Source organism: Corvus brachyrhynchos, unplaced genomic scaffold, assembly GCF_000691975.1.
Source record: "Corvus brachyrhynchos isolate BGI_N302 unplaced genomic scaffold, ASM69197v1 scaffold6, whole genome shotgun sequence".
Lineage (NCBI taxonomy): Eukaryota > Metazoa > Chordata > Aves > Passeriformes > Corvidae > Corvus > Corvus brachyrhynchos.
The window spans coordinates 1,750,164-1,774,305 of NW_008238632.1; the positions used below are offsets into that span (position 1 = coordinate 1,750,164).

Below are 24,142 nucleotides of genomic sequence, written 5' to 3' on the forward strand. Positions count from 1 at the left end.
CTGTTGGCTAGAAGGCAATGGTGTATCAATCAGCCTCATTCTTTCTGTACAATATTCTAACATAAGGTCAGAGCAGGCCAAATGACCCAAACTTCCCTCTGTCAAACCAGTCAGCCAGAACACAGAACTTTAAAAGGGGTTCAAGATAATCCACTCCTGGAGATGATCTACCTTATGTGAGTAGGCCTGACTCAAATTTGAAATTTGAGTCCAATTTGAAAAGCACTGTCAAAATAGAGTATCATGAAAACATGTTTTTTTGTTGTCTTCCCAGCACTAATACCCAGGTATATACATAGTGATTACAAACAAAAAAGGCAGATGTAATGCAGCATAAACAAATTCAAAGGCTATTTTTAATAGCCCAAATAAAACAGTAACTGTGAAAGCTTACATGGAGTATGCTTTCTAGTTTAATCAAAATTTATTTTTTAATTGCTTTACTATGTTTAATTTCAAGAGTTCCAGGTAAGTGCAGAGAAGTCTTAAAATTCCATAAAATTCTTGCTGCCCTCCGAAATTACCTGAGTCAAAGCTTCCATCAGGTTCCTCACCACCTGCTCTTGGTCCTCAGTTAATATCCTGTGGAGGGTGGCTCTCCTTTCACTATCCTTCTTCAGCATGAAAAACCCAGAATCTTTCTCTTCAGGTGAAGGAGGTGCACTGTGATCCTCAAAATGTTCATCTGGGATGCTGAATGAAGACACTCAGTGAAAAGAAACGTTATAAAAACCCTCCCAATGCACACATTCCTAATCTACTGTGTAAAAAAATGTCAGGTATCTCCTTACCTCAGAAAAAGGGACCGGATTCCCTTCCCATCTTTTTCTCCACAGGATTTGGCTCTTGTTTTGAAAGAGAATGGATCTATTTTTAATTCTGTATCAGGTGAGACAGAACCATACTCACTGCTGCTACTTGTATCTTCCACCAGAACAGGGACAGGTAAGGATATACTCCGAAGATACTCTATTTGTACAGGAATATTCAGAAATCAGGATTTAGTAATACCATCAGAGTTTTGAAGTGAACATTATTTTTTCAGAGGAGACAGAAAAACTCCAGCCTTCCCACACACCAATACAAAATATTAGAAAAAAAATTGTCAAAAAACTTTTAAAGCTTATTTTCTGGAGTAGAGTTATCTTTCAGGTATGTTTTTATTCCTGAAAGATGGAAATGCTGGGCTTCTTGTGAGTTCACTTACAGAACTTCAACACTGAAGTGAACATGCATCTCCTGTCTTCCAGCATTAGGAAAATGTTTCTATAGAGTAAGTCGTCCAAGCACCTTCCAAGATCTTAATTTTATAGGTGTATATAAATATATATATAATTTATATATACACTACATGTAAATATATATACTATAACACATATAAGATACATTTCTTCATCAGATTAACTTGAGCAAATTTAATTAATTCATAATCTTTGACTAATAACAATACACATGCAGTTAAGTCAGAACTTTTAGTTTTAAATCGAGAGCACACATTACGGCTGCAGGAAACTACTCATATCTATTCCACATGTGCACATTTCAAAATGTACTTTGATACCAATTCAGCATGAAGGTAACTATGTGTGTGTTCAGTTCCCTTCTGCACTCTCCCAGTTCATTTCCTGAAAGAGATGAGTATCCTGTATCCTGGTCTGACAAGGGGTCTCAAATGCATTCTGATTTTTCAGTTATAGAATTCAGTCTAATAAAAATCTGTGTTCTTTTTCTCCACAAACCTTGGCTCTCTTGTTATTGTAAAGCAGCCAATGCATTTCCATCAAATGTCCCCATAAACAACAGCACAGCCCTTCAAGCCTGTATCACCCACCGGCCTGGGCAATTAAGCCACAGGCTGGTAGGATTAAAAACAGCAGCTCAGCTATGCACGATGAATTAGATGCTCCTAACAGACAGAGGTCACTTATTTTCATAATTGTCACCACTTTTCTCTTTCCAACTTTTTATTGTTGACAAATTATACCAGAATAAGTGATAACTACAGTATCTACATAGGTATGTCTTTGATAGAGAAGTAGGTTAAAACTCACCGTTTGTGTTAGCTGAAAGGACTGTGTGAGAAAAGCAAAGAAAAAAATAAAGTTAATTATGCTGAAATTAACTGAGAAAATAAGCATAGTCTAAAGGGTAACTTCCCATTTTCATGGACTATCTCAATTCTCCTGTCTGCAGCCTCCAAAAGTGTAATTTATTGCAATTTAATTTTATTCTGAGGGGGTGGAAACCACATTAAAATTGATCATCTAACATCATCTCCCTTACCTGATATTTTTATTTCTTTAAGTATCATGATAAAAATATATAGAAGATATTTTCCCAAGTATACATCCATATACCATAGAATATGTTATTCCTGCTCTCAAAACTCCTTTGCTACTTTCCATAATGCAGAACACTGCAGGAAATGAAGATTTCCTGAAAATGAAATGTCATGAAGCAAAAATAATGCAGTGTATGCACATTTTCTATGGGACAAAGATTATTTTGCTTATGTAGAAAACTCCACTGAGGTTTAATAGCACGTTCTAACCTACACTAAATATACTCTATGTAAATATTCTTTCAGTGAAAACATATGCAAATTAAAAACCAGACAAAATTGAAACAAAAACCCAACAACCATAAAAGCTGCACAAAATCACAGACTTTTAGAAACCTTATTAGAAATATTTACATAAATTGACTTCTGTGACAACATGATAACTGAATTCTGCTACAAAGGTGTTTCTGCAGTAAGCTGCTGGTACAGAAGGTTACAACTGAGCATTCACCTGGGATGGAGATCTGCTGTGTTCATCTGAAAGACTAAATCAGCAGCTTCAGGAAACAGTACCATGGGCAAGAGAAAACTGCCAGATTGAATGTAGCAATGCTTACCTGAGAGCTTTGAAGGAGACTTTCTTTTCTTGCTTGAAACCTTCAAGAATTCATCTATAAGTAGCTCATGAGCAAAAGCTCGTTTATCAGGATCAGGTTCAAAGCAACGCAGTATGAAAGCCTTGGCTTCTGCAGACATGGATTCAGGAATTTCTGGGTGTATTTTAAACATCCCCACCTGAGACAAATAAAGGGAGAGACAATGGCCTAAACTGTTCTGCCCCCAAACACTAAACAACATCAAAAAACTGTTCAGATTGTAGAAGTGGTATATTGTTCTCAGGTTTTTATACTAATTTTATTCAACTAGTTTATTAATTCAGAGAAAAAAAAACCAAAACCCATTACAAACGGCATAAGTGGTTACACGTAAAAACACCACAACCATAAGTAGAGGCTCTCACAAAGCAGAAAACTGCTTCTTTTCTCAGTTTTGTGTTGTTTTTTTCTTAAACACCCAGGCTGCTGAATAGCTGCTATCTCTCTATTAATCTATTCAAAAGTACACAGCACTCCCTCTCAGCTGAACCAGATTATTGTTCTTAACATCCTCACAATCCAAGCACTTAGTTTATCTTCTTTTCTTGCAACCTCTAATTCCAGCTTCTCCAAAACAGTCGTCAGATTTCCTGTGTTTAGAAAAACAAGTCTGAGCTGTAAAAGGAGGATGTCTGACCTTAAACATGGCTGCTTGTGGTTCTCCCAGTTCATAAAATGGGGGTTTCCCTGTAGCCATCTCAATGATTGTGCAGCCCAAAGACCAGATGTCTGCAGCCTTCCCATAGCCACGTGGCCCTTTGTCTATGATCTCTGGCGCCATATACTGGAGGGTACCTGTTTAAAACACACTCTTTTTTGTTTACTTAGGTGTATTAATGCTGCAAATAGACAGCTAAAGGACAACAGGAACAAAATGACTGAGAAGTGAGCAATAGCAGAAGAGTTTAAAAAAATCCCCTTTTATCCCCAAAATCCAAAAACTTCCATATGCATGCTATATGAAACTCAAAATACTACTCAAGATATTACTTGTGATAAAAGCATTTGATACCATCTGCCGATCTGGATATCGTTTTTCAAAGTCAATAACAATTATTAAATGTTTCAATGAGCTTTGGATCAGACGTGGCTTTCATTTATTTTTTTATACCTTAAGATTAAAATTTGGGAAAGCATTTTGAATTGTACCCAGAGGAAAAGGAAGAGAAACCTGAAACCTTAAACTAAGAGAGTATGTGATATGAACGTTTTCTTCTGAAGTAGGGGAATCAACCTGACATATCATTCTGCATTCTGTTCCTTTTACAGAAGAAATGGAAGAGTGAAGGATGGAATTAAAATAACAGTCTCTTCACATTTTACATAATTATTTAATGCAGTGCCACTGCATGATTTAACACCAAATCAAATTATCAAGAAGAAGGAGGAGCAACTTAATGACAGGTTCTGTAGATAAGCGATTCTGAAGATGAAGCCAGGATGTCCAAGGAAATCATGAAAGAAAAAAGACCAGCAAGATGAAAAAGCCATGCTCACAAAGGAGATAGACTCAAATAAAGCACAGGAGAGACACAGCTCTTCTCTTGTAGAGGACTTTGATGTCACAAGCGGAACATCCAAAATGGCATTCTCTTTGAATGGTGCATACAAGTACAGCTTATAGCTTAAGATCATATATCCAAAAGTTATTCTTCCAGTAACCTTTTATACTGATTTGAAGTCAATGAAAGTTCAGCATCTGTGGATTCTGACCCTAAATACACAGTTTGAGTGAGGATAAGAAAATCTCCTCAGGGAACATACCAGTGAAAGTCTCAGTACAAGGATTGATTCCTGCAAGTCTCTTTGAAGTTCCAAAGTCCGAAATCTTTAACACTCCACTGTATGTGTTGATAAGCACGTTATCACCCTGAGGAAAAGAACAGCAGAGCAATTATTTTTCTCTGCAGACCCTTCATCTAAGACTTTTTGCATAACCTGTTTCTACAATGCACTCTTTACTAAGTGACTTCTTAACAGAGATGAAAGGGAAATCAGCAGTGTTCCTGCCTTATGCAATCCCATTAACAGAAACTTCATCTCAAAGTGAATTTCCCCTCTTACCAGATGGAATTCAGTTAAAGAATAGTAAAAGAGGAAAAAAGGCTATTTTTTAAGAAAACAATCCAAACATTTTTTTTCATCTGCAATCTCCTTGGAAAATAACTTGCTAATTATCCCATCCACAATCTTCTTCACTTTGATCAGATTTTATGAAAGTTCAGTCATGTCTTCAAAAACAGGAAAAAAAGTATCTACTTTATCACATTTTAAGTTGTTATATGTCAATTTTTCCTAAAATAAAAAAAACTTCAAACATATTTTGTTGGTGCAAATTGAAATCAACAATGGTTCACCTATCTAACCCATGGTTCAGAATAGCAGAGAGTTTTAGAAAAAAAAGTTTTTAAATTACAGGACAAATAAATGACTATGCAGTTACATAACACTATCAATTCTCTGCAAATTCTTACCTTTATGTCTCGATGCACTATTTGATTATCGTGGAGGTATTTTAATCCTTCAAGAATCTGCTTGGTGTAAAAGCCAATTGTCTGCTCATTATTTTTTAATGGTCCCCATTTTGATCGTAGAAGAGCAGAAAGACTGCCTATCATTTTGGAGAGCAAAAAGTGAGATTAAAAATCCAATTAAATTCTGCCTTCCTCCCCAAAGGAAAAAAGTAACAACAAACATCAATCCCAATCCAAGTGTAGCCATCTCATCTATAACCAAAGTCCTCTCCAATCAAATGCTTACTTGCATCACCACTGGCCTGAGCAATTAGAGTGTCAGTATCTCCACTGGCCTCAGCTGCAGCAGAGAAGTGTATGCTTCCTCAAGCACACAAAGCAGAACCCATTTAATCAATATGCCCACCTCCCTCCTATGCCTGGAGAGAAGTTTTCTCAGGAATGTTGTAAAAGCGTGAAAAAGGATGGATGCGCATATGTACATACAGCAGCTCCACAGTTTCAGAAAAAGCTAAGCTCAAGAAGTGGGATTTTAGTTGTGTCTGGCTGCTGTGAGTTCTTTAGTCACAAACAGAAGCAACAATCACCGATCCTGTTGCTCGTGCTATGTACCACCAGAGGCTGGCTATGGTTCTTCTGGTAGGATGAGCACAGATCATCTCTATCTTGTGTTGGGTTTGCATGGAAAATGTTTGGTAGCAGGAGGGCTGCTGGGGGGGATTCTGTGAGGGGCAGCTGGAAGCTTCCCTTGTGTCTGATTGAGCCAATGCCAGATGCTTCTGGCCACTGGCTGAGCCCATCAGCAACAGTGGCAATGCCTCTGGGGTAACAGATGGGAAAAAAATACGTGCAACAATTGCAACCAGAGTGAGAAGTGAGACTATGTGAGAGCAACAGCCCTGCAGATACCAAGGTCAGCAAAGAAGGAGGGGAAAGAGGTGCTCCAGGTGCACCAGAGCAGAGATTCCCCTGCTGCCCATGGTGAAGACCTCAGTGATAAAGAATGTCCCCCTGAAGCCCATGAAGGTCCCTGAGCTAGAGGAGGTGGTTGCCCAAAGAAGCCAGCCTGGGAGACCATGGGAAGCTCATGCTTGAGCAGGCTCCTGTCAGGACCTGTGGCCCCATGGGGAGAGGAACCCATGCTGGAGCAGGTTTGCTGGCAGGACTTGTGACCCCTGGGGGACCCACACCATTCCTGAAGGACTGCACTCCATGGAAGGGATCCACACCTGGGCAGTTCATGAAGAACTGAAGCCCATGGGAAGGACTTGCATTGGAGAAGTTCATGGAGGACTGTTTCCCTTGGAAGCGACCCCATCCATGCTGGAGCAGGGTAAGGAAGTGAGGAGTCCTCCCCTTGAGGAGGAAGGAGTGACAATTTTGATGAACTGACCACATTCCCCATCCCCCTGCATCATTGGTAGGAGAAGGCAGAGAAAATCCTAAGTGAATTAAAGCCCAGAAAGGAGGGAGGGTAGGGGGAAGTGTTTCTAAGATTTGGCTTTATATCTAATTATCCCACTCTGATTGGGTTGACAATGAATTAAATTAGTGTCCCCAAGTCAAGCCCATTTTGCCTGCAGTGGTAACTGATGAGTGATCTCTCCCTACCCTTACCATGACCCATGAGCCTTGTATTGTATTTTCTCTCCCCTATCCAGCTGAGGAGCAGAGTGACAGACTAGCTTTGGTGGGCACCTGGGATGCAGCCAGGGTCAGTCCACCACTGATCTGTAGGTAAAAGGAGCTCGCTCACCTGCTAGAGCAATGATCTGAGCTTTGTCTGTAGCACACCCTATCTAACTACTGAAGGAGATGCCTCAAGCAGTTTGAAGACACAGTTTTCCCCACTGATTTCAGAAAGAGACACTATAGAGTATTACATCTGTATGAAATATGTCTCATGGCCCTATTAAAGGTTTTCATACTTTTAAAATGCTAAAAAAACCAAACAAACCCCTCAACCACCAAACCAGTCTCCCCCAAAACTTACCACCTGGCACCTGTTCCATAAATATTTTGATGAAGCCATTCTCACTAAGAGAACCTAAATACTGGACAATGTTCTTATGTTTGAGATGCTTATGCAAAGCTATTTCTTCATGCAGAGGTTGGGAGTACCTGGAAAGCAAAGGAGCAGTTTATTCTTCATCTCGATGAAGAAAGCCTTGAAACAGCTTACATTGAAAATGACTACTACATACAAAAATAATATGTAATCATATGTAAATACAAATAACATATATAAGAAATATATAATATTGTGTATTCATACACAGAAAATGTTACAAATGCACATAGAGTGAGGAAAACAAAATTTATGGAAAATAAACTCCACTCCAGTCTAACTCCAAGAGAATAAACAGTTGTGACAGTGTTTGAATTCATGTTGGTGCCAAAGTGAACTAGTAAACTATAAAACTAGTGTATAAACAAAAACACCTCAATAATGCAAATGAATCACCATTTAGATTTTAATTAAAGTAGAAGTCTTTGCTGAAGGCAAGATGGGATATCACAGTAAGAAAACAGAAATCACTAATGGAGAGATATTTTGAAGAACAAATCAAAAAAATTTCATCAAATGCAATTTAGTCCAAGGCAGAGTATTTTTTCAGAGATAAGCTTTTCAACAGCCTTTTTGCCAAGAAAGTTTCTGGAGTCAGGATCTTTCTCCAGTATGGAACACCACCAGAGCTCAGCAGCTGACGTGCTGAACTGATGTATTAGGTCTACCCTGACTCTCTTCCTAACTTAGGCCTGCCCTAACACTTCCTCTTGGAGGTGGGTCAGCTGCCAGATTTTGTGTATTTTCTGTGTATTTCTGGCAAAATGTAGACAATATGCTGACAGTCTGGTGGCTATCTTCTCTAAAGCACTAACACCTGTGGCAACACTTTCAGAGTAGCTGAAATAGATGATGGACACAGACTTCTTCTGTCAGTCCAAATGTGAAAAGTAGTTGCAGCATTTGCAATTGAAATTGTTATGGGAAAAGTACCTCTGACTTCCACTCCCTTTTAGCACAGGTAGCAATCACTCCCTCAAAGAGCATCAAGCTACTAGTGGAGGTTGAACTCTTAAAAAAGTGTAGGGGAAAGAAAAAAAAAAAGTAGTCATCTGAAAATCCCACTGGAGAAAAACTGTTGCAGAAAATAATTATTTGGCTAATGAAAAGTATGATTATGTAACTCTGAGTCTGTTTACTAAAAACTAATTTGAGTTTTGCCTTACCTCTCTACATGATTATAAAGATTCTGACAACACAAAGATTGTATTCCTGAGTTCTGTTAATGAGATGTTAATTCTGAGCAGCAGCAGCATGACCATTATAATTCTTTTCCCTGCACTTTTAAAAAGCACAGTTGAGACTTGAGCAACTAAAATAATTTTGCAAATAAAATAAAGCCATCAGAAAATTTTTCACTAGGATGAAGCATTTTTTATTTTAGAACTTAGTCACTAGGAGACTTTAAATGGTATGAACAAAACTTCTTATCATCATAGAGTGGCTGGAGTTAAGGAGAGATTTTAAAGCTCCAACCCTCCTGACATGGGCAGGGACACCTCCCACTAGACCAAGCTGCTCAAGGCTTTATCCAAGCTGGCCTTGTCAGTCACTCCGGCTGTACCCCTGCCACAGAAGGCCACCAAATTTGTTAGGCGTGATTTTCCCTTAGTGTTGCTGTGTCTGCTGTCACCAATCACCTCATTATTTTCCATGTGCCTTAGCACAGTTTTAAAAAGGACCTGTTCCAGGATCATATTCAGCATAGAGGTGAGACTGACTGACCTTTAGTTCCCTGGGTCTTTCTTATTCCCTTTTTAAAAATGGGGTGGGGGGGGGGGGAAGGGGGGGTTTATTTCCCGTTTCCAGTAAGTGGGAACCCATGGATATAACTCTTCAGGCACCATGGACTTGTCCATGTTCAAGGTCCTCAGATGGTCTCAAACTTGATCTTCTACAGTGGGTGCTTTTTTATTTTCCCAATCCCTGCCTTTGCCTCCTGTGACTTGGGCAGTGTGGCTGGAGCACTTGTTGAAGATTAAGGCAAAAAAGCTGTCAAGTACCTCAGCCTTCTAATGTCCTGGATAACCAGGTTTCCCGTTTCCTTCTGGAGACAGTCCACATTTTCCCTAGCCTTCCTTTTATCACCATTGTACTTACAGAAGCTTTTCGTGGTGCCCTTGACATCCCTGGCCAGATTTGATTCTATTAGGTACTTTAGCTTTCCTAACCTGATCCCTGGCTCCTCAGACAATATCCAATTTTTCTGCATTCCTCCCAGGCTACATGTCCTTGCTTCCACCCTTTGTAGGCTTCCTTTTTGTGTCTGAGTTTTCCAGGAGATGCTTGTTCCTTCACACAGGTGTCCTGGCTTTTTTTCCTGATTTCCTCTTTGTTGGAATGCAGAATGTGTCTCTGTAGTCTAACATTTCCTGACAAGTAAATTATTCAATAGCTTTTATTCAACATATAGCAAAATTGAAGACTCACCTCTTTTTGCACAGAAATACTTCAATTTCCAGCCCTGCTCTGACCCAGAACTTAAATATTTTTTTACAAATTCAAAAGATGGTAATCCTTACTTTTAAAATGATACAAACTAACTTCAGAGATTGTTCTCTTTCTATAGACTTCTTTCAAAGTGAGAAAAGATCAGGTTACAATTAACCAGAAGTGAATTACTACATTTTTCTTACTTTGCCATTAAAAGAATAATACTTGAAATTAATTCTGGAAGCCTCTAAACATTTTTGAGAGCTTAGATGAAAGACTGACAGCTTCCTAGTAATCTCTTTTGTGGTATGCTTTGCACACGGAACCTGAAACCGTTTCCATTGAAAATTGTTTAAAAATGTGTATTGGAGAAGAAAAATCTGGATTTTTTTTCCTTTAAAGTAGTTACTGCTGTATTCAGGCTATCTTTCTATTAACCACAGTTGTTACAAACAAATTTCTTCTAACATACACAAAACTTCCAACTATTTTGAGTCAAGAGATTGTTTTATATAATGAGGCCATATTTTCTGGGAAATTATAACATATATTGAAGTTCAGTTTGGAATAGCAATGTAGAGGATGGAAGGACGCTCCATAATCTAAGTTTTAGCACCTTTAATATATTATGAGAATGGAAAAATTATTAGACCACATATCCATTTGAACAGCCAATCTATAAATGAATTCCAAAAGATTTAGAAGTGATAATTTTTAAATGTCAAAGAAAAAACCAAGTCAGAGCAGAATAACCAAAGGAAAGCCCACAAGACAGACCCTGAAAAAGAAACTGAGATAAGCCTGACAGTTTAATACAGTCAGTTTCACTTAAAAACTCTTAACTTTAGATTTCATATCACTTTTATCACAATATTTGTGGAAATCTACATATACAAAATAGGATATACTGGAAGTCTTCAGATACAAAAATACTAAGGACTTGAAGTGCCTGGTCCTTACATGGCAACCTTTGTACAGGAGAGAGAGTTACTCACACAGAAACTTCGCATTAAAAAAAAAAAATTAACAAAGAGATAATTCTACATGCTTTAGTCTAATGTTATGAGGCTTCAAAACGGTGCAAAAACAAGAAAGAAAAACGTCTTTATCAATAATTCAGGCTCAGAGTTTTAAAGGACTGCACAAATCATGAATTCCAATAGGTCTTTTATAAGGACATGCCTGAGTATGTATAAGTAGATAGGGCTCATCACCAGATGTTTGAGAGAGATTCTGCACTTCATGGTTCTTTTTTGTTTGGTTTTGTTTTGTTTTAAAGAAAAAATACTAGTACCAAATCCAGCAAACATCTAAATTCTCATTTGTGATCACAATCTACTCCACTGCTTGGAAATATCTAGTTACAAAGATAGGGAACACCACTATATACCACAGACAGGTAATTTATTGGCAGCTTTGTAGAAGAGGCACTCCTTGATCTGCAAATTAATCAACCACATTAATGATGAAATCATGTAATACACATAATTTGGAATTAGCCACAGTTACTTTACCTGCTGTCTCTCTCTGGGATTTCTTTAATAGCAATTCTGACTTGATTGCTCAAATCTCGTCCTGCGTACACAATGCCGTACGTTCCTTTTCCCAGAATGACCCGCTCACCATTCTCATCATACTCATAATCATACTGCAAAGCAAACAACAACATGAATGGAACAGAAGGATAACATTTATTCCATCTGACCCTGCCACCATAACTAAGGCATCTAGGATGCTAGTAGCTTTCTGCCGAACGCAGAGGAGAGAGAAGAACACTTTAAGACGACAGCTGGGATGCTGTGCAGACACACCTATGTTTCCCCAGCGGCTTCTAAGGCAGCCTTTCCAGGGAGGAGCGCAAAGCTGAGCCAAGCCGGCCCGTCCCCGGCCAGAGCAGCTCCGCTCCGTGCCTCGGCGAGCAGCGCCCGCAGCTCCGCGGGCAGGCGCTCGGCAGCCGCAGCCGACGACAGAGGGCACTCCGCGCCAGGCGGAGAGCCCGGCTCCTGCCCAGGCACAGGGAGCAAGGCAGGACACGCTTCATTCCTCCCAGGGGCTCTCCTGACCTCCGCACAGCTTCCAAAACCAGCACAGCCTCAATTCTGACGCTGCCAGGTCTGCCGGCAGACTGTGCCAATGGAAGTTAGTCAGGGCTGCAGTGCATTGAGCGTGGTTTCGGCTGAGCTTGAATTTCAAAGGGTTTAAGGCCAGTCCAAAAACGTTTGTTAGAGGGATTACCTGATTTGTCCTCTTGTGTAACACAGACATATAACTTCACAAGTTCACTCCTGTGCTAAATCCAGTAGCTTAGGCCTAGTTAAAGTATTTTTTATTTTCTTCTATATAAAGATGGCTATTTTTTTAATAAAAGAGAGAATCCACTACTTCTTTTAGTAGTTTGTTTCAACAATGAATTATTCTCATGGTAAAGTCATGCCTCTTAATTAAATTTTTTTGGTGTCACTATTTAATTACATTTTTATTCAACAGATTAAAGAAACCATTAGCACATTGCTATTCTTACAGTAAAAATACCCGCTGTAATCAAGTCACCCACTGCTTTTCTTCTTGCTAAAATAAACAAACAGGCACCCTAAGGTTCTCAATAGAGGCTCTTTTTCTATGCCGCAAGTCACCCTGGTGATTTCCCTTTGTCCAGTCTCCGATTTCAGAGACAGAATGTTATAAAATGTGCTATAAATGTGTTATAAAATGCCAACATCAAAACTGGGACGAGGGCTGTCTGAATTCATTACACAGCACTGACTCTCTCAGTTAGTTATGGATGTCTCTAGAGCTTCGGAACACCAGATTTTGATGTGATAGGACAGGGGCTTAGGTATTCTATCCTACTCCCTGCCACCTCAAAGAAAGCTTAAACACCTTAAGCGCTGCATTGCACCCAATGGCCTGGTACTCTCTTTCCAGCTATGTGTGTGTTCAGATAAAACTCCAGGTGAGAACACAGTGTACTCACAGTAGGGGCACCCTAAGCTTCAGTGGAAGTCTGTGGGCTAAGGGTATAAAAGAGACTCCCAGCAGCACCAACATCATCACCTGACTTGATTCTGCTGCTCACTGCTGTGCTGCCTACAGACAGTCGCTGGCCAGGACAAACCTTCCCTACTGCAGTTATAGCATTACTTGTGCAGATAATCTGCCAATAATGGAAGTGCACACGATTCCAGTGATGCCTGAAACAGACTTTAAAAACAGTCAGACAAACTGTCTTTAAAACTTAAACAGATCCTAGTGCTGCCTGACTCTGAATACACTCTGAAGTAACTGTTTCAAGAGCTGCTCTGCAGTAAGCATGACTGCAGAACTCCAAAGCTGTGTACCTTCTAAAGCCAGTTCACTAACTGAAATACGAGAGATTTAGCTATGCTGGTACTAAAAACTACATGAGGACCTTTACAAGGAAGCATTAATAGATAAACATTAGAGGAAAAAATTGTGTAAAGAGTAGTTTCACTAATTTCTCTGGAAAAGGGATTAATAATTTACTTCAGCAAAGTACTAGACTAGAAGCCCATAATTTTGTATGTTGGGAGAAAAAAAAGTACAAGTACCTCTAGAGAGTCTCCATCACATTCCCCTTCCTCTGTAGTCTTCCCCATTTCTTCAGTGATACTGTTCACCATGTCAAAAAATCTGTACAAGAAAAAAAAATAAAAGGAGAGAAAAAAAGCAAACATACACTTGAGAAAATAACTGGAGACAGTATAGGAACAAAGTAATGAATGGACCAAGAGAGGACTTAAATACAGTAAGTATTATTTTATATAATTACATATTATGTAATAATAATGTATATATAAGTATATATATAAATGTTATTTATACAATAAGTATAATTTCAGTGTATAAGTTTGCTTGTCAGAAGAAAAATTTTGTTTGCATGGAGATTTAACCCTCAAAATCTGAAGTTTTTCTACTTCTTTTATATGTACAAGAAATCCATGATATCTGAAATTATTAATGGAATTAATATTTCAAAATCTACAGCTCGGTTTAAATTCTTATCCTATACCACCACTTCTTCATGTACATTGAAAGAACTGAAGCATCATGAGAAGTGCCAGGAAGTCTTGCTACATTTGGAAGAGGTTTTGTAGTGTAGGAATGCTAGCTTTAAGTTTTTCCTTGAATGAAAAGGATGTCTATTTCATAACTTTTCATTTAAAAAATACTATTATATATGACTTCTATCCTTTTGAAAGAATGAAAGTGCAAAAACCATGTTGTGCTAACCATATTGCTTACTCATCTCTTAAGAAGAGCTCAGATGTAAAGGGGAATGAACACGGCAAAAGAACCTATATGAACTGGAATGGATGAAAGAACAAGCTGGAGACTGGGCTGTGAGGTGGCCCCAGTCATTAATAGACAGTACTGCAGTGATTTTAGGTGAAGTTGCAGCCTTTTTTAGCACAAAAAGATGTGACATTTCCTCTGGCAATGCCTCCAGGATCAATTCAACACCACAGCCTTAAGCTTATGGAGCAGAAACACAGATTAGAGAAACCCCTAATTTTGCGCAACAAACCTTTGCCAAATTTCCTGCAGGGACACAGGTACAAACTTATGTAAACACATGCTAATGTAAAGGCAATCAAGTGTGCTTCTTCGTAATTGTAAATAAAAATATATTTACAGAGAAATCTTGACCTTGTTACTCCAAATGTTCCCACTTCAGAAAGTCCTCCTAACGTTTAGGATGCTTTGTTGAACTGAGGGCACACACTTTTAGTAAGCTGTAATATTGTAAGTATTACAAAACTAATCCTAGAAATGTGTGTGTAAAAAAATAATTAGATTGATAATTGTATTTGTTTCTGATGTTTGCCTGAGCTTGCTCTTTGACCCTTCATACATCAGATCTCCAGAGTACCATCTATTAAGCTTTCCCACAAAAAGATGCTGATCACCGAGGACACTCAGATCTACTGTCAGCATAGCTCTGAAACAGTCAGGCCCTGTTGTGCATGCAGACACCATCTACCCCATTACAGGCCATGTTTTTTTCTGAAATAACAGCAGTGACCCACCTTCTACAATGAAGTTCTGTGCAGAAGTAGATTTGGAAGTCATCTGAGTTGTGCAGCACGTACAAGAAACAGCATCGTTCTTCAAACTTTGAAATGCTGAAAGAACAGCCAAGAAAGTTACCGGAAAGATGCATTTAGACTTCTGCCAGCTTTGTAAAACCACACAGATCAACCCATTTAACATGGGAAAGCACCAGATTAAATCTGAGAATCCGTAGTTTTTCCTTATTGTAAAATCACTCTCTTGTAACCTCCAAAGTTCACATTCTGATGCTTGCTATCAGCTTGCCCCCCTTGTCCAGATATAGCCCAAGAAAGAGTAGAGCAAAGAAATTAATAGGAACATTTCCAGTGACCTGTGACTTTTTTGTCTTCAGTGCATTTAGGTAAGGCCCTTAATTTTCACTCCTGCAGCCAGGATGAAACATCCTTTCAGGATCATATTAGAAAGCTGGACTTTGAACTGAAATAATGAGTCCTTCATGCTTTAGACATCAGCCACAGCTCAATCTTGAACACAAAATTTTCTGCTCAGTTCCTTGTTAATTGGTACCTTGATAGTATGTTGGAAAAATATTTTTAAATTAAGTCAGCATCTAAATATGAGGTGAATGACTTTACTACCCTTGCCCACTCATGTCTTCCTTCAGTTTTGGTTTTATCTGCTATAACTGCAGAACAAAGATAAAGAGGAGGAATGTATGCCATTTCCTTATGGATGCATAGATGTCTCAATGGAAAAACAGAAGAGGTGCAAACTCTTGTGTGGTTGTCAGTTTTCCACCCCAAGTAGGTGGCAGCTCGTGCAAAGATACTCATTCACCAGAACTGTTTTATATGCCTGTTGTTGCTCTGCTCCTTACAGAAAATATTAAATGTTATTTGAAATAGCTCTTTCTGTAACTTTGTCACATATTGAATGCCAGCTGTCAAGCTGATGCAGTATGATTGATTCTTACCATATTGGAAAAGGGCGGGGGGAAATGGCTAGGGGTGTTAGAAGGGAAAATAATGCAGTATTTGAGAAACCAAGGCAAATTAAGTCTCCTTACTAAGCTTATTAATATACTGGACAATATCCACAGTCCTAGTGAAATCAATCTATTTTAGTTGGATCAAGACAGCCATCATATCACTATTTAATTTGTAGCACAATAAAGTAGAATTATGTATTATACTGTGCCAAAGGATTGATAATTTGACTAACATAGCAGGTTTTTTTTAACTACAAGGAAATGGTTGGAATTTTCAGCCTTTAATAGGTGTCTAAGATTGTCTGATCTTGCTCTCCTTTATAATTCCTCTATTGCAAAACCCTGTAAATTTTGATAAACAAATGACTCTTTAGACAAGCTGGGAGGTTTGCCTTTCATAAAGCTACTCATGAGAAGACTGAGTTTCATTATAAGAATATTTGGCTCTGGGTGTGGTGACTCATTTATTTTTACATTAGGAAAATTCATAAGTGCTAAGTAATGTACACATTTAGGAAGACAGTCACTGTCCCAAGCTTATAAACTAACTTTTATGTTAAGCTTTTCAAGCATATAAGTAAACTCTCTAGATATGGAGCAACTGATATTAACAGAATTACTCATTCATTTCAAGTTCCACGTGCATTTAAACATTTTACTGACTGTGAGCTGAAAGCTGATATGCCCAGAAACCACCGACTAACATAGCAGTGAATAAAAGGCTAAGAATGTGGACTGTACACAGAGGCCAGGGAAATTCATAAATATTTAAGACCTTTAAGTGAGGGTTTACTTGCTTATATGTTGCTTTCCTCCCTGAAAAAAAAATAAAAGCTAAACTTAAAAAAGGAAGACTAAAAACCACCGAGGTTATAAAAAGAGACAGGATAATTTGCTCAGGAAATGCCTCACTCTAACAGTGCCCAAGCAGACATAGTACCCACTGACATCTGCGACAGGAGAACTGGGGCTGAATTCGCCAAACTCCGAAAACAAACAGGGAAGCAAGGCCTCGTGCCCAGCTCGGGTACATCCAGAACTCCCCTTAAGTCAATAAGAAATACTGCAAATGCTGTAACTACTGATTACCAGTACTTCCAGATGAAGCAGCAGATTAAACAGGTGAACACTGGCAGGAATCATAGAAAAGGAGCTGTGTGGAATGTCAGTGTGTTTTCTAGAAGTCTAGCAGTACAGGCACCTCTCATTGCTGTAATTAAGTAGTCTGAGTTCAAAGTTAAGTTCAAAGCACCAAGAACTTGGGATGGAAGACAAATAGCCTTGTCTCAAGCTTGTCTAAGTTCTTAAGCTATGAAAGAAACTGGATGCAGATCTAAATCCAGCTTTTCCACTGTTTCTAATGCTACTTTCATCAGGATGGCCTCTAAGACACTCTCCCCCAAAAACAACACAAGTAATGGTTATTTCATAATCCAGGACTTCTCCTGAACAGCGAGTAAAAGCCAACTTGTAGTCTAGCAAACTTCAGTTTGCCACTTTAGTTTTTATTTTTCAGTTGGAAAAACGCATTTCCTATCTTCCTGCCCATATGCTGTCAGCTCTGCAGAACAGCAGGAACTTTGCTCAATAACCTAAGATGCAAAGTACCTTGGGGAAACAGCCATATTCCAAAAGCTCTGATAAATCCTTTAAGAATAACAGCACCTTCTGGCCTCATTCAATAAGAAACATCTGCATTTAAGAGGTCAAGAAGGCATATGGCAAAACCAGAGGTATTTACACTGGCACACAAACCGCTAATCGATGAGTCTCTTATACTAAAGCCCATTCCTACGAATTTCTGCATACAGAGAGTGATTTAGCACTGTTCTGCTCAGAGTTCTACATACTTTAAAGTTTGCAGTCCAGAGAGCTGAACCCTCTTACTTGAGAAACAAAATGCTGATTACACTGGCTGTTATACAGCAAGCAGAAGAAGTGACCCTCTGTCACTGCTGTGAAGTATTTACCAAAAACGTGAGCCACTTCAAAGCTAGGTGTCTCTCCAGACCTGCTGTCTCCTTATGGAATGCCATAAATATTTACGGCGGTCCTTGTTGAAAAAGCCACCAAGATCATGTACAAAGACCTGCCTTGTATGTTAAGGCTGCATTTCTAAAGCTGACTCTTACTAGTATAGGAGGGCTGAGAATCCTTATAAAGCTTGCAACTCCCCCATCCTACACTGCTTTAAGTCTAGGAGCCTCAAAGTAGCCAAAAATAGTCTTGATACAAAAATAGACTAGAAGCAGGCCTAGTTCTGAAGGCTCACCCACTCCAAACAATACTTGCCGTCATAAAACTAGGAAAAAGCCCTGTAAAACACTGAAACATTAAATGATCAGAAACTTGCATCTATTTAAAAGAAGAAAAAAACCCAAATTTCCCCCTGCAGCTCCTCATGGAGGGAGCCAGAGAGTTCTCCACAAATCCACAGTGACTTTTGGCTCACTGTAAAGTCATCTGAGTTGTTTTGGACATCTGTTCAGATGAACAGATTGGAAAATCAATTGACAAATTAAATGATAATTCACAGTTTAAATAACAAATGCAGGAGGTTACACCAGAAACAGTACTGACCACAGCATGGTTTAATGAGGGGTAGGAGGAAGGAAAAACCAAAAGGACAGTAAATAAATAACTTCTTTCTTAACTTTTTTTTTTTTTTTAGAAACACACAAAAACATACGGGTAAATAAATAAATAACTTCTTTCTTCCCTTTTTTTTTTTTTAGAAACACACAAAAACATACTGTAGCCAAAACCCCAACCAGACTGAACTAAGCACATCATTGCAATTTTTGCCTAAAATAAGCTGAATCCCACAGGATTGAATTTTCGTGCCTATTGATAGTTTGGTGTTTTTAAGTCACTTTTTGGAAGGAAAAAGAATCATCCATCTGTGCAAAAACGTCCTGCAGACATAGCAACAACTCTGTGTATGGAACAGTTATTATTAGAACAGAGCAACGACTATTTAAAAAATGTAAGTTTCTGAACTTTTTTTTTTAATTACACTGTAAGGAAAGTGGAAAATTGCAGGATGACAAATATAGATAAATTCTCAGGAAAAGAAGAAAAAAACTATGATGAAGAATAGAAGAATAGATGAGAAGAGGTTACAGAAGTGATAGAATATCACTGTCCCTCCAAGGTCCACAGCAACAGCTTAACACAAAATTGATTCAATTACTCCTTTCATTTCAAAACAAAGAAGGGAAACAACTTACCTTACTCCCCTGATAGAAGCAGCACAGAAGTTCCACTCATGGATACCTTTCTGTAACACACAGTAAAAAATAAAAAAATAAACAAAATATTCCTTCTTACGTATGAAGGGCCAGTAGGCATATCTTCTAGAATGAAGCTCATGGGAATGGGAAACACACAAATGACAACAGTCTGTTTATTACCTGTTAACAACTATTTTTCAAGGTTTTTTTTTTTTTTTCACCTGAAATCAAAGCAACAGGAGTTCTACACAGAAGTTTTGGGTTATTTCTTCACTGTTTATGCTGCAAACACAATTTACTATTTTAGAAAACATCCAAAAGAGCAGATCAGAAGAGATGGCAGTATAGCCTTGTTTGGATACTGAACTTGGGATCACATGCAATACTCTGAAAAGGAGGGGGAAAATTATTCCACCTCTGAGAATAATGAGAGCTTGCTCTGTACACTCAATCGCCTAGTGTGTGGGAAGGCCAGGTAGAGAGAGCTATGAGTAGAAGTCTAATGCAGGAGAGAGCAAAGTGAGAAATTCTTGCAAAGTAGGAAGAATTGCTCAGGGAAGGAGCAAATCTGAAGGCAAAGTGTCCAAAGAAACAGGAAGGAGACTATTTGACTAGGGATTCAGAAGAGAGCAGTAAGAATGTACCAAAACTGCTAAGAGCTGCTGGAGTAAAAACATGTCTGGAAGAAAGAAGCCACCCTATGAAAACACAAAGGGCCAGGCCTCACTTATTTTCAGATCTTTTAAATTTACAGCTGTCACATTCAGCAGAACTGAGTTCTCTGTAGAGAGAGAGAACTCTGTAGAGTTATATTGCTCTATGTTTATGTTCTAATAAAACTTTACTGCAGCAAACAGAAGCCTTTTGTATCTGCTAAAGAAAACATTCTCCTTTCAGGAAAAGGTGGAACTACACCACGTCACAGCCCTGGCAACACTGGGATCCCATCACAATGAGCCACATATTTGAAGAACCTTTGCTTTCTGCAGCTGAATTTCATTTGGCATTTTAGTGATCTGAGCAAGGGCATAGTGTCAAACAGACACATAATCAAATGCATTCCAAAAGAAGACTCGAGAATGTGTAGCTTACAAAACTAATAGTGAAATATACAGAAGTCAGAACAGATACACCACTGAAATAGTTTCACAATGCGCAGGAGATGACAGTGGAAATTGCTCTCCCAGCTATAACAGCTTTCTATAAGGACCTACATCAACTTTTTCCACCTCTGTAATTCTTTCCTTCCTGCTCAAATCACATTAAAGGTTGTGATGCTAATATGAAATGCCTAACACAATGGACCAAAAATACAAGCAAACATCTTTCTTGATGCACAGGTTTCACAACTATTATAAAGTACAAAGCGGAAACTTCAATATCTCTTCAATGTTAAATGGGGTAAGGGGTTCTCTCACAGAGTAAGGAACAGGAGAGCAGCTTGATAGTAGGAAAAGATGAAATTGCATCTTGAAATGGAAGTACTAACTGATGCTAGTTATGGCGTCTTTGTGAAACTGTTATTTGAGTTGCCTGGTTCTCTTGCATGAAGGAAGATCAACTCAATCCCTATGCTAATGAGGAGGGGTTTCTGCCTAGTCTTTTACAATTCCCTTCATATACAAAATCTACTAGTTTCCAATTTTCCATGCTTAGAAACTCTCTTCAGAGCTAAGCTATTGGTGCTTGTCCAATTACCACTATTGGGAATAAACTAAAATCTAAATAAGTTAAAATACACATTCTGAGACACAGAAATGCTCACGAAACATAACAAGAAACATTAGTATTCATTTTTTACCTGTCACCTACATGCAACTAATCTCTTAAATCTTAATTACCACACGAAGTTCTCAAGCAATGAAGTAACATAAAAGTTACATCCCTTCATGATCTTGCCAAGTTTTGAATACATTGGAGTAAATAGATCAGGCATGCTATCCAAATTCAGCATCTGTTCTTTGGTTAGGCAAAAAAATCATCAACTACCCAAAACAAAACTCAAAATGGATTCAGAAGCCAAAGCAAAACAGAGACAGGCTGTTCTGTTTCAAACTTACAAAGAGCACTGCTGCATTCCTCTAACCCCATGCGGGAAGGGCTGCTAAAATTAGGGAACTGCAAGGCAAAGGTAATGTGCATTCTACAAAATAAAATGCTGTCTGATTTTTCTAGGCACTTGTTTATCTTAAACTCAGTATTATTAAAAACATAAATGTTAAAATATGTTGCTAAAAAGCAATAGAAAAGAAAGAGGCTACATTATTTATCCTATGACTGTCATTTGTCTATTTAGCACAAAAGTGCCAGCTGCAGGCTCCACTGAGTTTCAGTTTGGATTTGAAATGGAAATTCAGCTTCTTTCTGCGTGAAAGGAAGTTCATACACTTTGTAACTCACAGATCTTACTCTTGGAGCACTGACTGAACTCTGGAAAACAAGTAGAACCATTAATTTATGTGCCAAAATGAACTGAAATCTGAAGCATGAATTGCTAAAGCTCTGACAGACCTAAGGTTGGTAGACTGAACTTGGATAGATGAAGAAGTTTCCAAACCCAGCTAACATGCCCTTGCAGTAGAGATAGGTGTTTTTTCTTGTTAATCAGCCCCTAAAATGCTTGTTTTCAGGCTACTAAGGATCAAAGTATGAGTCTCCCCTGGGCAGTAGACTGACAGATAATACATCCTTATCCTTCACAAAATCTCTTAGCAAAGACAAATATTATACTGGTTATATTCAGCAGAAAAAGAAGGTGGAGTCTCCAAATTTTTCTAGTCCCTTTTCTCCCTGTAAAATTTCCGATGGATTCTAACGACTTTGACAAATTGCAACAGACTATAATTGTACAGCTGAAGGGGCAACTACCAAATTGCCCATTGCATTCTTTCAAAGGGTATGGTGGCTCACAGGGCACAGAGCATCAATCAGATTTCTGGCTACTCAATAAGCTCACCACAGTAAGGATTCTGGCCAGAGCAAAAGTACTAGGGAGTGCACTTAATGTCTAATGCCAATGATTAACACTAGGACAGAAACACGGAAACACTATTCTGCAGAAAATACAAACACACACACCTCACATCAGGAAGGAGAAGGGGAAAATGGAAAGAAATGTATAACGTGCTATAAAGAAACACCTATCTTCTAAACACCAAACAGGTGTAGACTAATACATCCAAATCCTTCTCCCAACCAGAGGGTAACTGGGCCGTCGAATGACACAGCTATGAAAAATGCCATTGCTGAATGTATAAAAAAAAAAAAATCCCAGTAGCTAAATGATAAATGAATGCACCATGGAATACACTTTTTGGAATATGAGTGCACATGCTCAAGTAAGGTTAACTCAAACTGCAACATGGGAAGTCATGGCAATGAGGTGCTATGTGTGGCCACTACACCAAGCCTACTTGTTTTGCTTAAAAAGAAACCTACACAAAAACCCTACACTAAGAGATATTAGGATTCTCCTTAAAAATACTGTCAGGTAAATATCAGAGAGAAAAAGGAACCACTTAATATAAACACTGTTAGCAAAAGAACAAATGTGTATAAAATGTCAACAAATTCAGACTGAAAACTAGAAGATTTAAAGTAACTCTTTTTTACTTCACCAGCAATATTCCACTCTTGGCTCTTCTAGAGTTGCAGTGGAATTCTCAAACCACTTTTCAGCATGACTGGTCAACCGTGAAACCTATACTGATACTCAGAAAGAGCTCAATCACTTTATGTGAAACATTTTATGGGAAGACTGTCTGCAACAGAGGTGAAGAGGACTAAACAGTTCAGAAAATTCCTTCTAGTCCGTCGTTCCTTCTTACACTACAGTTAAGCCACTTAACAGAAGGCAAAGTATTGTTTGGAGGTGAACTAAATATACACACAAAAAAGTCCACAAAAGAAAAAAAATGCATGTGCAAGTAATCTCTAAATAGAATATATTCTGAATACAGGAATACTTTCAGAACAGGTATTTTAGAATAGCAAGATTAAGTCTGTAGTTCTGGCAAATAATTATTTACTGTATGGTAAATTTTTATTTTGCCTAAGAATTACATAAATTTATTTTTTAAATTATTCTCAGAGCCTGAGCCAACTTCAAAAAACACCAGTCAGAATAAACCACAAATAAATAGAAATGTATTGGTCTAGGCAAACATTTCAGTTTGCTCTCTAAATATGCTGTTTCAGCTGCCATTTATGTTTTCTCATGAACTCACAACAAAAATTCTAAGCAGTACAGCCTCACTGTATTTTGCGTTCAAAAATGTTTCTCCTTTTAGACAACTGGCAGGAAAGCTGAAGATTGGACTTGCCAGTGCTAGGTTATTGGTTGGGCTTGGTGTTCTTAAAAGCCTTTTCCAACCTAAATGATTCTATGATTACAGATTCTATGAAAAACAGGTCTTCATTGCCCTATCCTGCAGCCAAACAAAATGGTGCCATGGAAGAATGAACAGCTCTTACAAATCACAGCACCCCCAGTGTTTTGCCTCCAGCTGACTCAGTCTCCACTCACTCTTCACATACTCCTTCATGTTCCTGTGCTGACATCCTTCTCCAAGGTTCTATGACATGCTCCTTGTCTTCCCTCCTACCAACATTTTGCTTCCTAAGCATCCCAGACTGTAATAACCATTCCAGGTTTTCCTCTCCACTTCCATCTCCGGATTTTCTAAGCTCCTTTCCAAATATGTCTGGCTATCTCACACCTTGACATATGGACATCCCAGAATTTTCAGTTTCTAGAGCATCTATCTATCCTTCTGCCAAGTGCTTCTTTGGCATTTGATTGATTCTGCTCCCATTTTAACATGTCAGTCTCTATTACTTTCATATTAAAGGAGTATTTATCACAGCTGACACATAAAACTGTAAGTACAGGAAGATGATAGTTCTGGAAGAATAAGCAATTTTCTGCTGCATTATTGGTATGATGACAGTAAATTGTAAATTACTTATGAAATCT

General features: G+C 38.4%; 1 protein-coding gene across 1 annotated transcript in view; it reads right to left on the bottom strand.

The window, feature by feature from the left end:
- The window catches only part of MAP3K5 (mitogen-activated protein kinase kinase kinase 5), a 71,355-nt gene that overhangs the window by 14,906 nt on the left and 32,307 nt on the right, over positions 1 to 24,142 (bottom strand). Inside the window, 12 exon segments of the mRNA XM_008635967.2 lie at positions 525 to 693; positions 792 to 969; positions 2,052 to 2,072; positions 2,899 to 3,076; positions 3,575 to 3,732; positions 4,702 to 4,807; positions 5,412 to 5,548; positions 7,405 to 7,532; positions 11,427 to 11,560; positions 13,482 to 13,563; positions 14,961 to 15,056; positions 19,165 to 19,214. Of these exon segments, the coding sequence (XP_008634189.1) occupies positions 525 to 693; positions 792 to 969; positions 2,052 to 2,072; positions 2,899 to 3,076; positions 3,575 to 3,732; positions 4,702 to 4,807; positions 5,412 to 5,548; positions 7,405 to 7,532; positions 11,427 to 11,560; positions 13,482 to 13,563; positions 14,961 to 15,056; positions 19,165 to 19,214 (1,437 nt within the window).